The sequence below is a fragment of the Magallana gigas genome, chromosome 4 (genome assembly GCF_963853765.1).
Source record: "Magallana gigas chromosome 4, xbMagGiga1.1, whole genome shotgun sequence".
Lineage (NCBI taxonomy): Eukaryota > Metazoa > Mollusca > Bivalvia > Ostreida > Ostreidae > Magallana > Magallana gigas.
Genome location: NC_088856.1, coordinates 5,920,131 through 5,940,675, shown reverse-complemented (window position 1 = coordinate 5,940,675; position 20,545 = coordinate 5,920,131). Strand labels below are relative to the sequence as shown.

At 31.9% G+C, this 20,545-nt stretch overlaps 2 protein-coding genes across 3 annotated transcripts; both read left to right on the top strand.

Moving 5' to 3' along the window:
* The first annotated feature begins 3,394 nt into the window (after positions 1-3,394).
* Positions 3,395-8,445, top strand: LOC105339265 (uncharacterized). 2 transcript variants are annotated; one of them, XM_034450099.2, is made up of 5 exons: positions 3,395-3,612; positions 3,967-4,219; positions 4,490-4,742; positions 5,051-5,196; positions 7,355-8,445. In XM_034450099.2, the coding sequence occupies exons 2-5, from the start codon at positions 4,168-4,170 to the stop codon at positions 7,579-7,581; spliced, it is 678 nt and encodes a 225-aa protein (XP_034305990.2). In that variant the 5' UTR covers positions 3,395-3,612; positions 3,967-4,167; the 3' UTR covers positions 7,582-8,445. The 2 variants fall into 2 exon arrangements, with proteins under 2 accessions (XP_034305990.2, XP_034305989.2); XM_034450098.2 differs by having other exon boundaries at positions 3,560-3,720.
* A 6,576-nt stretch (positions 8,446-15,021) lies between these two features.
* On the top strand, positions 15,022-18,968 carry LOC105339275 (uncharacterized). Its single transcript, XM_011444743.4, has 4 exons — positions 15,022-15,425; positions 15,787-16,024; positions 17,315-17,466; positions 18,325-18,968. Exons 1-4 carry the CDS (start codon positions 15,386-15,388, stop codon positions 18,630-18,632), a joined length of 738 nt encoding a protein of 245 aa, XP_011443045.3. The 5' UTR covers positions 15,022-15,385; the 3' UTR covers positions 18,633-18,968.
* The last annotated feature ends 1,577 nt before the right edge of the window (positions 18,969-20,545 follow it).

Below are 20,545 nucleotides of genomic sequence, written 5' to 3'. Positions count from 1 at the left end.
TATAGTCAGGTTCTCTTCACACATTTGCTCTAAACAAAGTATATTCATGATCACTAATGCAACATTACAAAAAATTAAATGTTCAGAAGTCTATGATCTATAGGGTTTCATATATCCGGACGTCAGTGACCCCCGGACGCTTCTGTTTACAAACGATTTTATTTGGAAACAGATTTTTAATTTTTTATTTGAAACAGGTTTTTACCATAAAACACGGTTTAACTATAATTTTTGCTTCATTTAATCGGACGGTAAACTTTGATGGTACTCCGATTAACACAATAGAAAAATTACGCCTGTCAATTAAGATTCACACTTTTCGACCTCTTAGCCCCCATGGGTAGCTGGTACAAACAGTCTCACTTCCCACATCACTTTCTAATATTACCAACATTGCTGGTTAGGCAGGATTAGTCACGTCTCACTGCACGTGGCTTGGGTATCTTAACGCTTTGCACCTGTCAAGTGACACCACTTTGTAAAACACTCCTCTACATCACAGGAAAAATGTGCTTAATAAATCTGGAACGGTTTTCATAGTTTTGTGCTATTTATTTTCAAAAATATCATTTCAAGCAAAGTGTCTCATGAATGACCTGTCAGATTAAGCCAAAACCAGGGGTATAGGAAGAAAACAATAAGGAAGGCATTCAAATTGATCGGAAGTGCATTAGTGGAAAATAGACGTGTCTATATAAACCTAAAGTAAATAGGCTCATTTCACACTATGACACAATATATTTAGCTACATTTTGCTATTATTATAGTTTCAACTTTGCTGATTATTTCTTGACTAAAAACAATGTAAAGCAGGGTTTCCTTGTATTAAAACTGGTGAATATCCAATGAAAAATATATATGTTTTTGCTATTTAGTATGAAAGGCAAAGAAAACAGTATTTAAACTCATTAAAATATATAGATTATGATAATCATTTATGACAATAAAGACCCACCTATCCGGATGATTGGACTTGGGAACGAAATAGTACGGATAAATATGGCTACGCAGTATATGTAATACGTAGAAGAAAACAAATCTAACGTTTAATATTTTTTAAAATTACTTTGCCCCAAAAATGTAAATAACAAGTATTACCTGCCCCCGTAATCTTTTTTACGAAATTATATATCATTCTTCGATTGACAATTCATTTACCAATAAATATTGCTCATACTATCACAACAATTACTTTTTTATCACAAAATTTCCTTATTGTGTAAGAATTTGTTTTTCTTTTGTTTTCCTTTTTTAATTACAGGATGGCTTTGCAACAGTAGCAAAATCTGCACAGATTTCTGAACACACACGTGTAGACCTGGCAATTCGTTGCCGATGCAATTGTAAGACCGCGATACATGTAAAATAAAGTTTGGCAAACTGTGCATAAATGTTGTAAATCAAATATCATTTTGAAAAAATAGCGAGCGGAGCGAGCTTTATAGACAACGTGTACGAACGGAGGAAATTCGAGTTGAAATCTGCATATTGTTCAAAGAAATTTTTATGAGGCCACTTGAAAAAGTTCTACTTATCCCAATAATCCTTTGCGGTGCATAGAAACATGGTGAAATAGGAAGCATTTCTAAGGGAAATTCTTACCTGTAAATCGCATATATATTTTTCTCTTTCAGCAAGAAGATATTCTTTAAAAACTCTAAAGTAAGCAACGCATATGCTTACGTAAAAAACTGTACCTATCTAAACTTTTGCTGAGATAATTTACGTGATGTCCTCCCCAAAAGTTATCCGACAAGAACTTGGTACAGTTTGAGTCATTTTTTGCCCTGTTTTGGAGTAATTTTTAAAAATATCACAAAAAATGGAAATGTAACATTTATCTACACAAGAATATTCACAATTCTACTACAGTTATTGCCGAGATCAAAGAAAAGCCGTGGACATTATTCTCCAATATACCACGAACGTTATCAGTAAATTATCAGATCAGAATACGTATTTGTCTTGCACTGACTTCAAACCGTAAAAAGTATATCAATTTTACGTGTTAGTTCCAGTCAAAACGGTGTGTATTGCCTCAAATGTTTATTTTTAAGAGATCAATGCGGCTGTTCCTAGCACCTCCCTAGCACATTTTCACTGCGTGTTTTTACATAAAATATATAACGTGTAGTAGTAATAATCGTAAAAATTGCCCTTAAAATATTAGAAACATGATTCAAAGATATTTTATAAATAAGTAAAGAGTATTAAAAAATCCAAAGAAAATTATGTCGTCTGCATGTGATTCCTTCGATCGATACATATGTACACATTACTAAAAAAACATTGGGGTTACACGGAACAGCCGTCAAAATTACCTAGATCGTCTCTCTATAGGAGAAACGATCTGTAGAAATACTGGGCTGTTAGAAGAATAGAAATAAAGTTCTTGAGATCGTGAATGTTGCAGGATAACCTCCTCGGTCTCGAATATTTGTTGTTTGAAATATAAAAGCCTCGGCTAACGCCTTGGCTTTCATATTTCAAAACAACATTTCTCGACCTCGGAGGTTATCTGCACCATTCACGAAAACTCGTACTTTATTTCTCAAATTTACGAGAGCTGTCGGGTGCAAAGGAAAGTTAAGTATGACGTCACAGTGATATCGCGATATAATTTCCCGCGATATACAGAGGTGGATCAAGCATTTGTACTGGGTGCAACTTGTAGTAAGTAATCTGTGTTAATGGCAAGTCTTCAACTGATTAGTTTCGTTTTATTTATTTTTTGTTGTTGAGTAAATATTCATGCAAGTTCCATGCTTATTTTACTGTCATATTGATTCAATCATATAATTATGCATACGTCAGGTAGGTAGCAAGAAATAATTATGCTTAAAAGAAGATAATTATTTTTAGAACTGCGTACAGCCACTTCATTTTGAAATGAATAAATAAAACAAAAAAGAAACAAAAAAAAAAGGTAAAATATCTACATGTATTTGTTAGTTGCATATGTGGCCAAACCTTTAAATATTATTTACACACTAAAAAGGGGGGGGGGCACATGTCTACAACGCTGATATAGCATACAGAAAATAACAAAATTTTAAAACAAAATTGATGTTACAGAGGAAAATGATTAAGATAACGACAAGGAACAAAATGAGAAATAACTCCGCCACTAAATGTATTGTTTACTGATTTTAATATGATCATTGTTAAAAAGTAAAGGAATGAAAAAAGATGATTGTATTTACATAGAAAAAAAATTCAAACGGCTTTGTTTTTTTTTCGAAATATTTTAATAAGTGTGTTTAACATTTAATCAATGTTCAGTGTTAGTTTGATAAGTGTAATAGCCTATGATGGGGCAGTTGGAATAATTGTTTGATCACTTCGGGTTCTTTGCGGTAGTAAAAGTTTCCGAGACAAAGCCAAAGGTTTTAGGTAAGTCTATCGTGGCACGGGTTGAATTAGATGTGTGGTTCCTTTTGCGCTTGCCCAAACGGTCACAGCGAAAAACGTATAAGAGCTATATAAAACGTTGTTAAGAATTACTCATCATAAGTTGTCAAGTATTAATAGTTCTTCAGGAGTGCAGCATCATTTCCCGCCATATGTCGACGAGAGAAGAGACGTAGTTGTTAACAATCAGTTTGTGGCAATGTAAGTTTGCTATTTGTGTTTGCGGTGGATATCAAAACTATATTCAGCGATTTCGGTGTTTATAACTTCAAAATCAGCTGAACAGATTGAAGATATCTTAGATACCGGGTAACTAAATACTATTTTTGTTTACAGCAGGGGCAATTTTTCTACGGGGGTCATTTCTCTTCATTTTTAACATGAAGAAAAATAACCCTGGCTCTTTTTTCTTCAGAAATATTCTACAGCAAGAGGGGTCATTATTCTACGTCGAAAAATGACCCCCGGTCACTATTTTACAGGGGACATTATGTTTTTTTTTTTACATCGCCATACTTATAAGCATGCATTATTTTGATCTTTATCGCTTTGCAGCACTGTGCAGGCAACTTGATGCCCATGTGTATTTGTTAGTAAAACACGATACGAAAGTGAAACTACCAAGGACGTGGATGCAGACGAAACCAATTTGAGGAAAGTCTCGTTCTTAAATTGTATTGGGAATTCCTTTAGCCATTAATTTTTTGAATTTCTCAAACGTAAGGAGACCTAATGACGCCGTAAACATACAGATCTATGGAAAACGGAATCAAGTTCTTGCCTATCGCCGTCATTGTGAATTCACTGGGTACGTATTGTACGTGATTCTTTGAAAGACAATAATATCTTCACTTAAACAGATACTTTAAAAACATTTACAGGTGAGGTAGAATACGAGCTATATAAAGAACTGTAGAAACTTACCCACTAGGCCATGATATATTTTGGAAAAAAAAACCCCAATTATAAAGGATTAACATTTGTCCGCAATGTTAATATCTTACAATGCAGGTGAAAGAAAAATTCACATTGAATCTATGCATAGACATCAATGAAAACGTTTTTTTTTTAATTTTAGGTATTCTGGATGCAAAATCTTGCTACTTCCTTAAAAAAACATTCACTAGTGACTGGGACTTTAATAGACTTCAGGATGGGTTGAACCAAATCAGTTCCTCCACACCCTACAGAACCATATTAAGCAGTGTATACTGCAGTTATGACGAGATTTGTTGTGGCCAATCATGTTGTCTCGATCCGTCTGTTACCCCCCAGTATTATTATGACACATACAACTACCAGTATTACTCCAGTGATGATGAGTCCGACATGTACGTACATCTTAATTCTTCCTTGTTGTAAAGTTTTAAATTGACAAAATTAAGGTTAAAAATGTTAAATCATTCTCATTGTGTTTGTTTTCCATATCTGTAACTAGCGCAACGATATCGATAAAAATAGGTTTTATTTTTTATTTTTGTCAATTTGTTTCATCAATCATGAGTTTATAAATATTAATTTACCCTCAAGATACTCGAAACAGTACTTCTCGTTCAATTCATATACAGTCTTGCGTTAATATTAGTTGCAATATTTAAAGTTTTATTCATCAAATTAAATAAGTGTTTGTGGATTTCAGGTCATTTTTTGGGTTGGTGGGATTGGTATTTGTTATCGGTTTACTCGGTACTGGTTTATACTTGTTCGTGTCATATGTAATGAAACAAGGACACCAACAAAATATGACCGTCAGAAACGAGCATCCTGTTGTTGCTGACTCATCAGGTGAGTGAAATGCACTGTAGCCATCGTAACAATATGCATTTACATGATCGAAATGATGGCATATAATTAATATTATGCTTTAAAATGATAATAATGATTCAAATATAAAAAATAAATAGCCCAATGTTTGGCACATTATGGAACACAATGTTAAGCACGACAAACATAATTTGAAGAAATATTGATCCTGTTTTAAAAAAGATTTTAATATTTTCTTCAGATATTCTTTAATATATAAAACATTGAGCCCCTATAGTAACATGATGGTTTTATAGCCATATCATATATTAAATTTAGCAGTTTCAACAAGATCTTAAACAAAATACTTGCATATAGGTACATAAAATACTTTATATAATTAGATTTGATTTTTTAAGAATATATTAAAAAAATTTCCTAGTTAAAGTTTACCCTCCAACCTGCTCTCGAAGATCATGACTTTTACCAACTTGAACCTACACTTTTTGGGGATGCTTTCACATATGTTACAGCTTTTTTTTACCATTCGTGTTTGAAAAGAAGATATGTAAAGATTTTTTTCTATTAATTCTGTTAAATTACCCCCCCCCCTTTTTTTACTCATCCTACACCCACACGGATCACACAAGTTACAACTATTCTGGCAATATGGTGCTTGAGAGGACTTTAAAAAGATTTTTCTCTGTATATTCCAATATAAAAAATATGAACCCCAATTGCGGCCTAACACTTTCACTTGGGATCAGTACAGTTCCTGAAACGTTCTACTTTCCTTTTTTTCGTGCGTTAATCGTGCGCTCACTGTGCGCACACCGTGCGTTCACTTGCGCTCTCCGCACCGTTCGCGCTCATCGTTCACAAAGTGTTCACCGTGTGTTCACAAAGCACTCACCGTTCGTTCACTTGCGCTTCATTTTGAGTCCAAAATGAAAGGATCGGCATTTGCTAGTCACAAGAAAATGAGGATTGATCGCGTGCGAGAAAGTAGAAAGAAACCCATGTAGCCCTGCTGAAACATCATTTTTGAAATTTATTTGAATTTAATCCGTAGAATTCAAAGCAATCGACGAACAATTCAACACATATGTAAATAGACAAAATCATAAAGAAGAAACGAGCGTTTCACGATTCACTTAATTCCTTCGATGTCCGATCACAAATGTTCATGTATCCATGCCTGACAATAAACTGAATTTATCAAATTAAGAAACGAAAGCTTACTTTAAATGCATGTGAATTTATAGCTTATCAATAAATCCAAATCCAAATGATTAAACAATAAATGCAATGGTTTTACTAAGTGTTTTTAATTTGCCGAATCATGTTTACCGATAAACTCACTTGATTATTATATGATATGGAAAAAAGATGTTTATGTTTGTTTAAACAACAAATAACAGATCTTTATCTGGTGAATACGTTATAATACTTATAATACTTATAAATATGAAAACAAAAATGTAATCAATTACAGGTAATTGAGTTACCTTGTTCTTAGGATTTTTCGGTTTTATGCATAAATTAGTCAGACATTTTCAATATTACACTCTTCGATATTCGTTGATAAAATATTTTGTTTTAATTTACTCTTATTCAGATACAATATAAATATAAATGGTATGGTATAGGATAGGACAGGATAAGAATTATTTGTAGGATAAAATGTAGTATACAATATATTGGTCTGGATACGTTTGTCAATTTTCACTATAGTTTATTTGTTATTTTATCCCAATTACCGACGAAACACAATGTAAGGATAACTCCCAAGTCACTCTAAATAAATCGTCAATAAAGCGTTCACATATCGTTCACCGTGCGTTCACCGTTCACTTTGCGCTCCTTTGCGCTTTGCGTTCGCCAATTGTTCACCGTTCATTAGCGTTCACCAAATTCTGTTCAGCGTGCGCTTACCGTTCGCTCGGGTTGCGCTCACCGTACGCTCAGCGTGCGCTCACTGTTTAAGCTGGAAATGAGAACGTATCAATGATTGTATAAGTGTCAGCTTTTTAGGTCAATTGGTTTTGTGAAGATTTTTGATAGACACCAAAATATTTTTTATCATCCTTCTAAAATATATAGAGCGTAGCCCTTCTTTTTTAAAAATTCAACATGTTGATTTATAGTTAGTGAGCCAAAGGTTTTTGCTGATGAGTCACAAACTTTATTAATTTTACAGACAATGGAGCTGTTATTATACGTGAAAATCCCTCCACTTCATCAACAAACCAACCTTATCGTGCTCCAGAAACTGACGGATCTAGTTCACAGAACACACGAGGGAATGTACCACCTTCTTATGAAAGTGAAAATATCTTACAAAATTCAGAACCCCCACCATCGTATGAATACGTTATGTCCCATAATTATCTGCCTTATACTGGCAATAAAAGTGATTCTGCCTAAACCATTAACGGACCAGAGAAATGAATACTGTGGTTTCATCATTATTCGTTGAATACCAATTTTCGTGGATTTCGTTGTTAAGTTGATCCACGAAATTAAATGTTCATTGAAGTTCAATTTCAACTAATATTTTGTATTGATAGGATCATTGGCCACGAAATTACGTATCCTTGAAACCGTGCTTTGCACAAAAACCACGAAAATTGATACCCACGACAATTAATGAAACCACAGTATGCTTTCATAGAAATTAACTAATTGCGAATTTGTTTTGTGGAGTTGACCACACAATAGCGTTCCGCTGCAACCACCACAAACACAAAAAGAGATACCAGCACACTCGTTATGATGCAGCTCTGAGCAAGAAATGACTGCACACCTAGTACCGTAGGTTAAAACATGGGGATAAAAAGAGCAGGGCTGACACTCTATGAGGCAGTAAACCCAACTTTTGCAAACCTTGTTTTGTTTGAGCTCAATTCCTTAATATGGTAGAAATATGAACAATATTATGTCAATAATGATTCATTTCATAAATACTTTTTAGTTGCGAGCTAATATCACCACGAACATTAAACAAAAAACAAGTGTAAAAAAATCTCTAAATAATTAATTCAGTAATATCTAAAGTTCAGAGAGATGCCATTTAATGTCACAATCGATGTTGGGGCAGTAAGATATTTACATTTAAATGCAGATATTTTGATTATTGGCCACGTATAAATCACACGAATAAAGACGAATTGTGTGATTTAGGATTATTATCAATGTATTAATTGTTATCAATGTTATCATCATTCATTCTGTTTTGTTTTCTCTTTTTTTTGTTAAATTGAATAAAAAAATGTGTTATTTAAAAAAAAAGATAAATCAAGACTGGGATAATTTACAAAGATGTTACTGGAAACCAATTGCTTAGCTTTTATTTAGCTACACTGCCATATCAAAGTATTTCATTTCTTAAATGAATATATTTGTAATACTTTGTATAGTACACAATTAAGAGAATCTCAATCACAGTGTAACATTTTAAAGAATGAAAATATTTTAAATGATATTCAAATATCTTACATAAAAACTAAGATATTGACGTACTTGAAATAATTCTATAACATACGATAGATGGTTTTTTCATTAACCTCGAAGGATTTGTTTTTTCATTCTGAGTAAATGCCATCCTTTATAACATAGAATAGAATATTTTATTATTGCATATAATAAATTATTATCATACTTATTGGCCAGTATAAGGAAAATCAATTAAACAATGAAAAAATTAACAAATTAAGGGCCTTAACTCAATACATTTACAATAAAAATAAAAAGAAACAATAATAGCTGCCTGATTCAGTTATCATATAAGACTAAATTTGTGGAAATTTATTAAATTTAATATAAAACTTAGGATACTGCCTAAATACAAACAAATTATTATCCATCGTGTAATTTATTTTTAACAACAAGAATTAATGATTTTGTTGTTTACATGTCTTTTTCTATAAACTATTTGTAATAATAGGTATATAAATTGATTTTTAAAAAAACCTCAACATAGTTGTAGTACTACTAACCCGTGGGATAGTATTTTATTTTAAAGGTATTTTAAGTACAAGTGTTAGAAAGCCTGACAGCTGCGTATGTAAACAGATAGCCATGCTATGACCATGAATTGCTAGTATTACATATTGGTCACTATGATACTTATGTACACCTAGGTACTGCGCAATGAATTGTCGTAATGATAACTAACAGAATGAACACTGTGTGATTCTTGTAGCACTGCGTAGTACATAATGATGTTATGAAACCAGCAGGTATGTTCACGAAACTTTCCTAAGATATGACCTAAGTGTATTCCTAAGATATGACTAAGGAAAAAAGTTAGGAACATCCTAAGATCAACTTAGGACACGTCTTAAGATGTAGCTCGACGGTAATCTTAAGTTACGATATCCTAACTTTCTACAACCATTCTTATTTTTCACATTTATTCATTCAGATCGAATTTGAGAGACTTGTGTAGGGATGAATCATTAAACATTTTGCCTGAGAAAATTGTACGTCTCGGTAGTTAACACAAAAGGCCTAAAACCAGTAATTTTTTATGTATACATTTTAATAATTTTACATTTACCTAAATATATATCAGTTACCAATAACAATTTAGTTTTTTTTTTTAGATGACCCCCCCCCCTCCAAAAAAAAGTATTTAAATAAAAAATATCACAAGCCCCAAAAAATTCAAATAACTGTTCTTTTTTATAAAAGAAAATATGTATCAGGACAGAATTGGCTTACAAGCAAATAATTATGTAAACAACACGTGTGTGTTGTCATTTGATAATTAACATTTGAGAATCTTCTCATTCAAGTATATGTAATACATAAACACGCGATTTTTATAGAATTTGAAACGTTACATGGGGAAACAAATGTTCTCGTACAAACACAACCAGTTTCCCTTTAATCTGCAATATATAGAATACACGAACATGTTAAATAAGAAATAAGTTGTAATATATCTCGAAAATAATTTAACATTACAAATTTTTTAAAGATTATATTTTTTTCAGAATAAAGTGATAAAAATTAGGAATACTCACGCATGGCTTATATAACCCGAAGTAAATTTACTTTTTATAGCAAAGGACATTTAAATAATTGTTATCAAAAATTATTATAACCAAAAAAATGAATGTAACTCATTTAGTGTACAGTGTAGATAAAAAAAAATAAGTGAATAGCTTTCATTCGTCAAACAGAGAAAGTATTTGCAAAAAAAAAATTCTTAATTTGTCAACTCCTAGGCAGGCATGTAGCAACTGGGAAGTGGTGAGAGTTCGGGGTCCCCCTCCACATCATTTTGATAAAATGAACATACATGATAGAAGAATCGACTATGCCCCCCCCCCCCTCCTCCCGGATTAGGAATTTGATGTTTGTCGAAAATGCTGGAACTGTGGAAAATATTGCTTTATTCTATCGGTCTTAAGAAAAGGCTTCACAACATCCCAATATCCTCAAAAAACGTGATTTTATAGCTTTAGGATGGTCTTAGGACAAGGTAGGTGATGTCTTAAAGTTAGGAAAAGTTATGGCGGTTCCTAAATTTAGGAGAGCTTCGAGAAACAGACTTAAGACTAAGACGTATCCTAAGATGTACTTAGGACACACCATAGTCCTAAGACAGCTTCGTGAACATGCCTGCTCAGGTGCATAATATGGGCATAATAATATCCAAATTGAGATTTTATAATTGAGAGTGTCATATTTGGCGATTCTGTAAGTGCATTTATTGCATATTCTATATAACCTTTGTAACCTTTTAAACCATTAACTCATGTATACTTTTATATCTGATATTTCAATATTACACGCAAGCGATGCGTCATAATAAGGCGTGACACTCAAAGCCTGCATCCAAATACTCCAAGTCCTAAATGAGGTTAATTAATTCTTGCACAGTAAAATCCAAACTGAAAATATATAAGACAAGTTATCAAAAAATTGTCATATTTGGCATCCTTTGTCCGTAATATAGGCCCTGATATTGCAAGTAAGTCCTGTAATGCTATTTAACCTTTGTAACCTTTGAGCCATGTATGAATGAATCTATTATGCGCACGTGATGCATCATACCCAGGTGGGGTACTCAGAGACTCGACGTCGGAGACTGAAAACCTGCATCACAAAATTATTTCTGACAGTTTTAACGGTTTTGTCACTTTATTTAGAAATAAAATATAACACTAAATGTTCACTCAGGATCATCGTTGATGGGCCGAACTGGTCAGAACTGTCAGTCATAAGTAAAATGTTATATATACCCCTGTAAAATGATGTTAGACAGATTTTGAGAATAAGAGGATTTTGGGAATCGTTATTTAGAATTGTATTTTTGGTTTTGATTCCGCTTATAAGATTCTTTGATTTGGGCTGTTTTAGTTGATGTAATTTTAACTGTACAATCACGCTTATTATTAAACTATTGGTCCAGGGGATAACTAAAGTTTGAAAGCTTACACAGCATTGTTACAACGCACTTTAAAAAATTACGCACTTTGATCGTTAATCTTATGACCAAGTTAACGCACTTTGAAAAAAAAAATTCAAAGTGCGTTGATATCATCGATATTGACGCACTTTGAAAAAAATGTTCAGGGTTTAACAAAAATAGTTTATAGGTTTGATATATAATAAATGATTGTTTTAACCTTGTTAAGCTTAATGTAATATATTTAAAAAAGAACTTTTTGCATTCTCAGCTAACTTGATAAACAGTTTCTAGATGAGAATTGCTTTCTTTTCTCATAAGAGAATATTGACAATTTACACAGAAAGAGAAATTCGGGAGGTTTGAATTATCCAAATATGACATAAACTTCACCGCTTAGCAACTGCATTTTCCTTTTTTGAGAATGCAGCAAATTTACTTTTTATCTAGTATATTGGGCTATGCCCGAACAAATCTGATTTATAGATATGAATAATGGAGATCAATGTATAGTATATTTCAACTGGCTTATTGCAAATATGATGTGAAAAAGGATACCTTAGTTCTGTTTATCCAATTTGATCTTCAGATAAGAATACAAAAAGGGTTACTGTTGAAACAAATAGATTCTTTATCATACATATGGAGAAATTATTGTTCGGCCAGCTCATTTTTTCAATAACACTGCATATACTTATACAGATCATATTTCTTCTTCCGATCTTAAAAGTTTACCCAAAGTTGCTGAAAATCATATGTTTTGGAAGAAAATATGAGTGACAAGGGACTTTCATCCTGTAATCAATTAAATGATGCACTGGAGGGACTGCGAACGATAGCATTGTCTAGCCGCCTAACTAAGAGTCATTTTTTGAAAGTTGTCTAATTAAAGTTAATTTTTTATAATAATGTAAACATTTATGTATATTTTTATTAAATATAAATGATTTGGTCAAACAAAGAGGGATAACTTTGTATTTTGGGTTAAAATAGCTCATTTCATAATAGAAAATAACGCAAAACGGAAATGTTTTTTAAAACATTTCCCCCCCCCCCCCCCGTGAAACAAAAATTCCTTTTGAGGGGTTTTAATGATTGTTATTTAGCATATTTTTACCAAAGGGTTTGTTGTTTCACGGGGGGGGGGGGGGGGGGGGAACATATGTCTGCAGACCGAAATACGTTTCAAAAAAGAATTTTGCTTTGTAATTTTTTGAAAACTAATTAACAGATATGAATTAAAATGAAATTTTACTTTAATATATATCGTAAATATGTTATAATAAAGTTTTTATGCACATATTGGCCGCTAAATAATATTTTCCTCACTCATAGAGACCGATTTCAATGAATTTTTTTTTAGACCCCGCGTTAGCAAAACCTTTGTTTAAAAAGAAATCATTTGATTACAAATTTTATTTTGATATAAATTGATTAGGATTTGATTATTTTTTTTAGTAGAAAACTTATGTTTTGAATATCTGAGAGAAATTCCGAAATATTTGGATGTAAAATGTAGGCGGGAAACGGGCGTTAGCGTTCGCAGTTCTTTGACCTGTATCTTTGGTTAACCCCCAACACCATCCCCATACTAAATTCGGTAAATTAAATTTACGATTGCTAACGAATCATCATACTATCAACAAATTAGAAATTCAGTTCCAGAATATGAGATATAAAAATATTTTTTCAAAGTGTGAAAAGAGTGTCGATACAAAAAAATGATGATGTACCTTCATAACGCACTTTGGAAAAAAAAATTCAAAGTGTGTAAAGAGTGTCGATACAAAAAAAAAATGATGATGTACCTTCATAACGCACTTTGGAAAAAAAAATTCAAAGTGGGTTTACTTGGTCCAAAATTTTCAAAGTGCGTAATTTTTTCAAAGTGCGTTGCCACACAGCTTATTAACTTGTTTATGATACAAGTACAGTGCAAATGTTCTTTATTTTCAAAAATAACTAAAGAGAAGTTTCCGAAGAATTCTGTCTTTCATTGTTTCAAGAGGACATCATTCGTTATCTACAAACATGAATGCTTAAACTGACTTTTAAGTCAGTTAACCCAACAACTAAACAGCACATTGGTATTGCTCATCAACGACAATCTGTCCCAAGATATTTCTTTCGTCACTTTTACCATTTTTTACGTGCATTAAGTACAGTTGAAATCAATGAAATGTAAAGATTTCTACATGTACTACGTTATTTCAAAATTACTATTTCATGTTAAATGCTATATCTCCATTTGGATCATAGTTTTAGTCGAAAATATATACTTTTAATTTATTATTAAGCATACAATTGCATTTTGTATGCAATTAATATTAAAAATCAAAAAAGTATAATCCCAACAATAGCTCAGTAATGCAACAAGAGTTTTCGGGGATTAACAGGTTTCAATGCAAATAAAGAAGAAAAAATATATCTAGGAAAGTCATCTTCAACTGAGGAACGCCGTGTGTTTCCTTCAGGTGATATGGGACACCGATCGATATTAATGTGAATAGAAGTAAAGTATAATAGAAATACATTCACTGTTTTAGAATTTTCAAATTTTATATTTACCCCCCCCCCCCCCCCTCAATAAAAAAATGTAAACAAAAAAATGTAAACGTGAAAATTATAAAAAGTACCTGTGGGATTTTAACTCATGACATACAGATTTATAATTAACGCCTTCACTAATTGCTCTACGCTGTTAGGTAACAATCATTGAAAAGAAAATAAAATATATCGATATGAAATACGTCATATGGATTTTTTCGATACTAACTTTGCAGATCACGTTTTACTTTGAAAAATTGAAAGGAATTGAAACGGTTATATTTCACAGGATGATAACGAGAATATTAATACCTTTTTGTACGGAAGTACTTGGGAAAAGTTTGACCAATTTTCATGTTATTATCAAGAAATACTTTCATGTCGTTCTCCTTAGACATAGTTACATTTATACGGGAAAAAGTGTTATTTATTATCTCTAATCGATTTTGAAACAATTTACATATTATACATTCATAACAGCGTTTCTATCATCAATTATATAAAATCAGAGAATAACAATAAAATAGCAAGAGAGATAAAAAATAAGTTTTTCATTACAATACGGCGAAGACAAGAAGTAACGGCGGACGAAGGGTGTAACTGTAGAATGTAGACTCTCTATGATAGCTGAAAATTTGAAAGTTTTATCCTTGATACTTTTTTGAAAAATTGGGAACAAGCTTATATATCTCAGGATTAGGTCACTTAAAAAAATCGATCGATAATTTTCTGATAAATTTTGTCTAAAATAAGATATCGACAGAAGCGTTTCTGATCAAAAGGGTCAGAAAAAACCAACAAAGCAAAAACAAGAAATGGAAGACTTTTATTTCTATGCATTACTATAGACTGGACATTTTAGCGTTAGTTTTGCTACGTGACAATGACAGATGTATACAAATTAACACACGCTAATTTGAATAAAGTTCATTTATTTCATTAACACAAAAGCTACACAAGAAAGAATTCGCGAACTGGCCGCCATACTTAGGTGCATACATTATTTGGATCTTTACCGCTTTGCAGGAGCATTAAGTGAATATGATCCCACTGGATGGGTTGAACGACGTTAAGAATAAACCATAAAGTGGCGTTACTCGCAAGGGCGTGGTGAGACGGGTCTGTGTCTCAGGGACGTCTCGTCTTTAAAATTGTATGGAAAATACATTCAACCTGTTAACCTCTTTCACAATTAATGGCTTTCGTTAAAGTAAGGAGGCCGAGCGAAACCATAAATAATTATACAGAATTGTGGAGGACGATATGGAGCTCTTGCAAGTCGTCGTTATTGTCACCTTATTGGGTATGTGGTTCTTGAAAAGACAATAAATAACTTTGAATTTACCAGATATGTTAAAGATTATACATTGTGTCTTTAAAGTTGCATAAATTGCAAACCATAATGTATGTGTGTAATATTAATTCTAGTCTCCACTCTCCTGTGATATCGCGTTTAATTTCATAGATGAATAAATATTGGCCCGCATATTGTAAATATTTGAGAATGCAAGTTACTAGCGAATATTAATTATATAATTATCTCAGGCCTACTTAAAGTCATTTAACAGTGAACAAGCAAACATTTGAAAACAAAACTTAACATTTGATAATATTGATACAAACTTCAAATCTTTTAACACCAATTCATAGAAACTTTTTTGTAGGTTTTCTGGATGCAAAATCTTGCTATTTCATCAAAACAATAATTAACTGGGGCAGGGACTGGAATGATTTTAGGACAAACACGTCACTCTACAAGACCAAAATAAGCAGCGTGTACTGCAGTTATGACGAGATTTGTTGTGGCAAATCATGTTGTCCCGATCCGTCTGTCACCCCCAAGTATTACTACTATGACACATACAACTACCAGTATGACTCCAGTGATGATGATTCCAAAATGTACGTACATCTTTAATTTTTCCATTTTAATTACGGATGCCAACTAACATTGGAGTACTCGACTTTCGCTTGGTCACGATGATATCTAGAATTTCCGTACAGTCGATTTCTTGTTCAAAAGTGAATGACAGTTCGAAACTTTTTATAATGTTTTTTACCTTAACGAAGCAGTATGAATATTTGATATGATTTTATTATATAGCTAATGTATTGAGATCCAGGATTTTTGATTTTGTAGATCAATTGATACATGTAGTTATGTATTAGTTAACGTTTGCACGCCAACATGTAATTGTGAGATTAATTTAGTGTTTCTTTAGATGTTAAACACCAATTTAGTTAATTTTATTCGTATTATGTTTGTATTATTAATAATCAAACTTTGGATGATATGATTATCTCATCACTGTTTCTTTTAATATTTTATACTCTTTGATTTTTGAGAAGAAAACAGCACATTAGCATGAAAGAATGCACGTTTGAGTTGCATTAGATGATATATATGTAGTTCACATATGCATGTGTAAACGCCAGAAGAAAAAATAAATCAAGGACATTTGCTTATGTATAATTATTTTAAATTCATTTTCATTTTGAATCATATATTTCATTGATTTATAAGTTTTTGAAACTTTTTGACATTTAAATGACAAAAGTATTATTTTATTTCGAAAAGAAGTTCAAAATAAATCAAGGGGTAAAGGACTATCGCTCGATTAAAGTCTAATATTAATTTACAAGGCTATTCAAGTAAATTTGACATCCCATATTTTAATAGATTATAATATTTTAAAAAATGACATTATACAGAAGTGGAATTTGCTATAAATATTTTTATTATTTCGTTTTTTCCTACCCATTTTAATATACAACCTCAGGTTCATTTACTTTTGATTTTTTGATAAATGTTTGAATGAAAGTGGTATGGAAAGAGAGTAATTAAAATATTTTTAAAAATTGACATCAGTTTAAAAGAAATTGTGTATGTTTGAATTTGAAAAATGCAAATAAAAAAATTACATGCCTGTTCAAGTTTTGACTTTCCATATTTTAATGAATTAGTGTTAAAAGATTTGAAATGATTCTTTGTATTTTTGGGATTTTTTTTAACAACTGCAATTAGCGCAAAGATAGTAAAATTTATATGTCCAAGTCTATCTAATTTTTTTCACTATCATCAGTTTTGCGTCAGAGACATCAATACTATACTTCTTAATTACGCCAATTTAAGAAATAACGTTTTATTCATCATATTATATAGCACTCATTGAATTCAATTTCTGGTTTTAGGTCTACTGGTTCTACACTGGGAACGGCTTTTGCAGTCGTCATTGGGTTTTCCTTTTGTATGTCCTGTTGCATAGCATGCTGCAAACAACAAAAAAATGAAAGACAAAATGTGAATGTCTGTAATGCTCCACCTATTGTTGCTTACTCATCAGGTGAGTGGAATTAACTATCACATTGGTAACGGTATGCATTTACATTATCAAATTGAAGACAAATTAAACGAATTCTCTAGTAGCTAAAAGGTGAAACTTTGTCATCAGTTGGCATTTTATCCACATAAATATGCAATGTATAATGTAGGAATATTGAAGAAAATTGTATTTAATATGTGTTGCTAGAAAACAGTAAAAGTGAAGTATACCAAATTCACAAGACTTACAACATATCAGAGCCGGCTATTCAAAACTTTTTTAAAGAAATATCTTCCCTGAATATGGGACAATTTTAATTTTTTTTTAAATATTTGCTGTAAATGATTATATTTATTTCATAGTGTAATAAAGAGAAAGCTTATACAAATGTTTACCAGGAGATTTGTATGATTGTCATTAAAAAAAAATATCTTCATAAAACGTGTTCAGCATATATACTTCGATGTCAAATTCAAGATGCTAAGACACTAATCAAAATTTTGAAAATTTCTATGGTGGAGTAGATATTACGATTAAGAGTATTGGACCATTTATTCATTAGATACAAGGCATGGTCGATATACATTAAATACCCCGAGGAATCATTGGTGTCATATAAAAATTAAGAAAGAAACTGATGTTATCAGCGGAAACCGACCATTGTTTGCTTTGCTTAATTACTGATCATCGGCCAACATAAATGTGTCAGTGAAAACTAGTAAACTAGGAAAATCATTCACTTGTAGTTACAATATGCCAACCGTTTGGAATTTATTATCTATTTTATTCCAAAAGTTAATATCTGGTGATATATGATATATGGCCAGTGAACTATGCATGGGTTTTAATGATGAACCACAAAGTCTCTGGATTTTACAGACATTGGAGCTGTTATTGTACGACAAGTGCCACGTGATAATACCTCCTCCTCATCATCAGCCTCGTCTTCGCCTGGTAGGGAAGATAACTCTAACCATGACACAAGTCAACCGTATGCTGCCTCAGAAACTTACGGATTTAGTTCACTGGACAATCGGGAGAATGAAGCCCCTCCTTATGAAAGTGCAAATTTATTACAAGTAACAGAACCTCCGCCATCGTATGAATACGTCATGTCACACAATTATCCCACAAATAGTGACAATGAAAAGAGTTTAGCTAAAACCAGTAATGAACCATCAAATTAATTATGCTTATATAGAGAACAGTTTTAATTAGTTTTGCGAAATAATGTAAAATATTGTAGTGCAATATTTTACTATTAAGATATTAAGGAAATGTAATTTTAATTAAAGGAGTTTTTTGGACATAGGTATAAATTGACATCCTCCGAAGAAGGAACAAGCGTAATCTGTTGTTGAAAAGTTTTATTAATTTTGCTGTTAAGTATCCGTATTAACACATCTAATTGGTAAGGTGACATACAATCGTAGGACCAATATTTGTGGCTACAGTGCAAACTATACCAAGCAAGTGTTGGTGTCAATTATTCCTGTAAACTACCTAACAAAACTGACTTTATTGGTTTGGCTCCTTATGTTACTTAGAATTGAAATAAAAATATATGTAAAAATATGTCTCAACTACTGACTGTACTTACCAGAATCTAATATAGCAGCTAGCCTAGCCGCTAGGTCGTATATATCTAGGTATACTGAGCGGGCTGCTAGCTTAGCTGCTATGTCTCAGATTTGAAGTTGGAAATATTCAACTTAAGACTACAGTAATTACATGGACAAAATTTGTTAATTTCAAGCGGAAATATGCATGTTAATATTCATCAAAACTTTAGGGATGAACAATATATCACTTAATAAGCAGATTTCATGTTTGTGGCAAAGTGGTAACTAATGTGGCAATCTTGAATTGCATGCTTAGCATAAGATGTATAGGCTACGAATATCTACGTAGCGGTTAGGCTAGCTTACCGGTCAACTACGTTGCGCTGCTTAGCTGTTACGATCTTGAACGCAGCCCTAAAAACACCTGCCCCCTTTTTAAACACTTTTCTAGTCAATTTCTATTTATGTTTAATAAATATATTATATATTATATATTTAAATATATGATTTAAATATTTATTGTTAAATCGACTGTTTTGTGGGAAACACAATAAAATGTAATGTAATTAATCATCTTCAGATAATGTGACAAAATAACAATAAAAGAATGCAATTCAGCGTTTATGCAATTAAATACATGATGAGTGAACTTTTATGTAGTTTATTTCTGTATGTGTATTAGTTCTAGACTGCATATTATATTTTAGAGGGAGATATTACTGTCATTGTTCTTGCTTTAACCCCTGCATTTAAAAAAAAAAATGCTGTACTCGATTGTTGTTTTTAAAACAATAATGAATTTTAATATTTATATTAACCTTTGCTGTTTTATTGATTTGCATTTTATGAATAAAAAATGTTCATTTGTTTGTCTTTATATCTTTAAGTTGTTTATTATAATATATCAGCGATAGTTGTTACACATGGTAATCACACAAAAAAATTCTTTTGAGGAAGCGTGGAAAATAACCCAACAAAGGTGTAAACATGCAATTGCAAATATGTCAAATTAAGCATGTTGTATTAATGATAATGTTAAATTCCCTACTAATTAATTTTTTTGTTCAATCTTTGTAACGCATTGATCTTTTTAGCGGGGCATTCATTGTTTCCATAAACTGAAAAGATATTTTTACGAAAATTTGAAGTATTAAAAATATTTTAAGGTACATTTTAAAATTTGATTTGATTATCTTTGGCTGGCATGTTAACCATCTAACTAAATGATATATGTTAACTAGACGACACTTTCAAAATAGTGTTATTTGTTATTATTATACTTTCATGTTAAATACTAAAATCTGATTGGTTTAGACGCAGTTGGTAATCCGTTCTATTACCCTCTGCATTAGCAACACACTTGGCAACGGGTAACACAACGAATTGTTACATGCGCTTAAATTATGCGCGAACGGTTCGCAGTAAAAAGCAGTAAAATTTTCTTTAAGAATAATACATTCAGTATAATAAAATTTATAGTGCCTGCTAGGGAGGGTGACTGTTAAAATTGACACCCCTCGAAACCATTGTCGGTTGAC

Coding starts and splice junctions, on each gene's coding strand:
- LOC105339275 (XM_011444743.4), top strand. CDS start 15,386: ATGGAGCTCTTGCAAGTCGTCGTTATTGTCACCTTATTGG. Junction 16,025..17,314: donor AGTGATGATGATTCCAAAAT/GTACGTACATCT, acceptor TTCTGGTTTTAG/GTCTACTGGTTCTACACTGG. Junction 17,467..18,324: donor TATTGTTGCTTACTCATCAG/GTGAGTGGAATT, acceptor TGGATTTTACAG/ACATTGGAGCTGTTATTGTA.
- LOC105339265 (XM_034450099.2), top strand. CDS start 4,168: ATGGAAAACGGAATCAAGTTCTTGCCTATCGCCGTCATTGTGAATTCA. Junction 4,220..4,489: donor CGTCATTGTGAATTCACTGG/GTACGTATTGTA, acceptor TTTTAATTTTAG/GTATTCTGGATGCAAAATCT. Junction 4,743..5,050: donor AGTGATGATGAGTCCGACAT/GTACGTACATCT, acceptor TGTGGATTTCAG/GTCATTTTTTGGGTTGGTGG.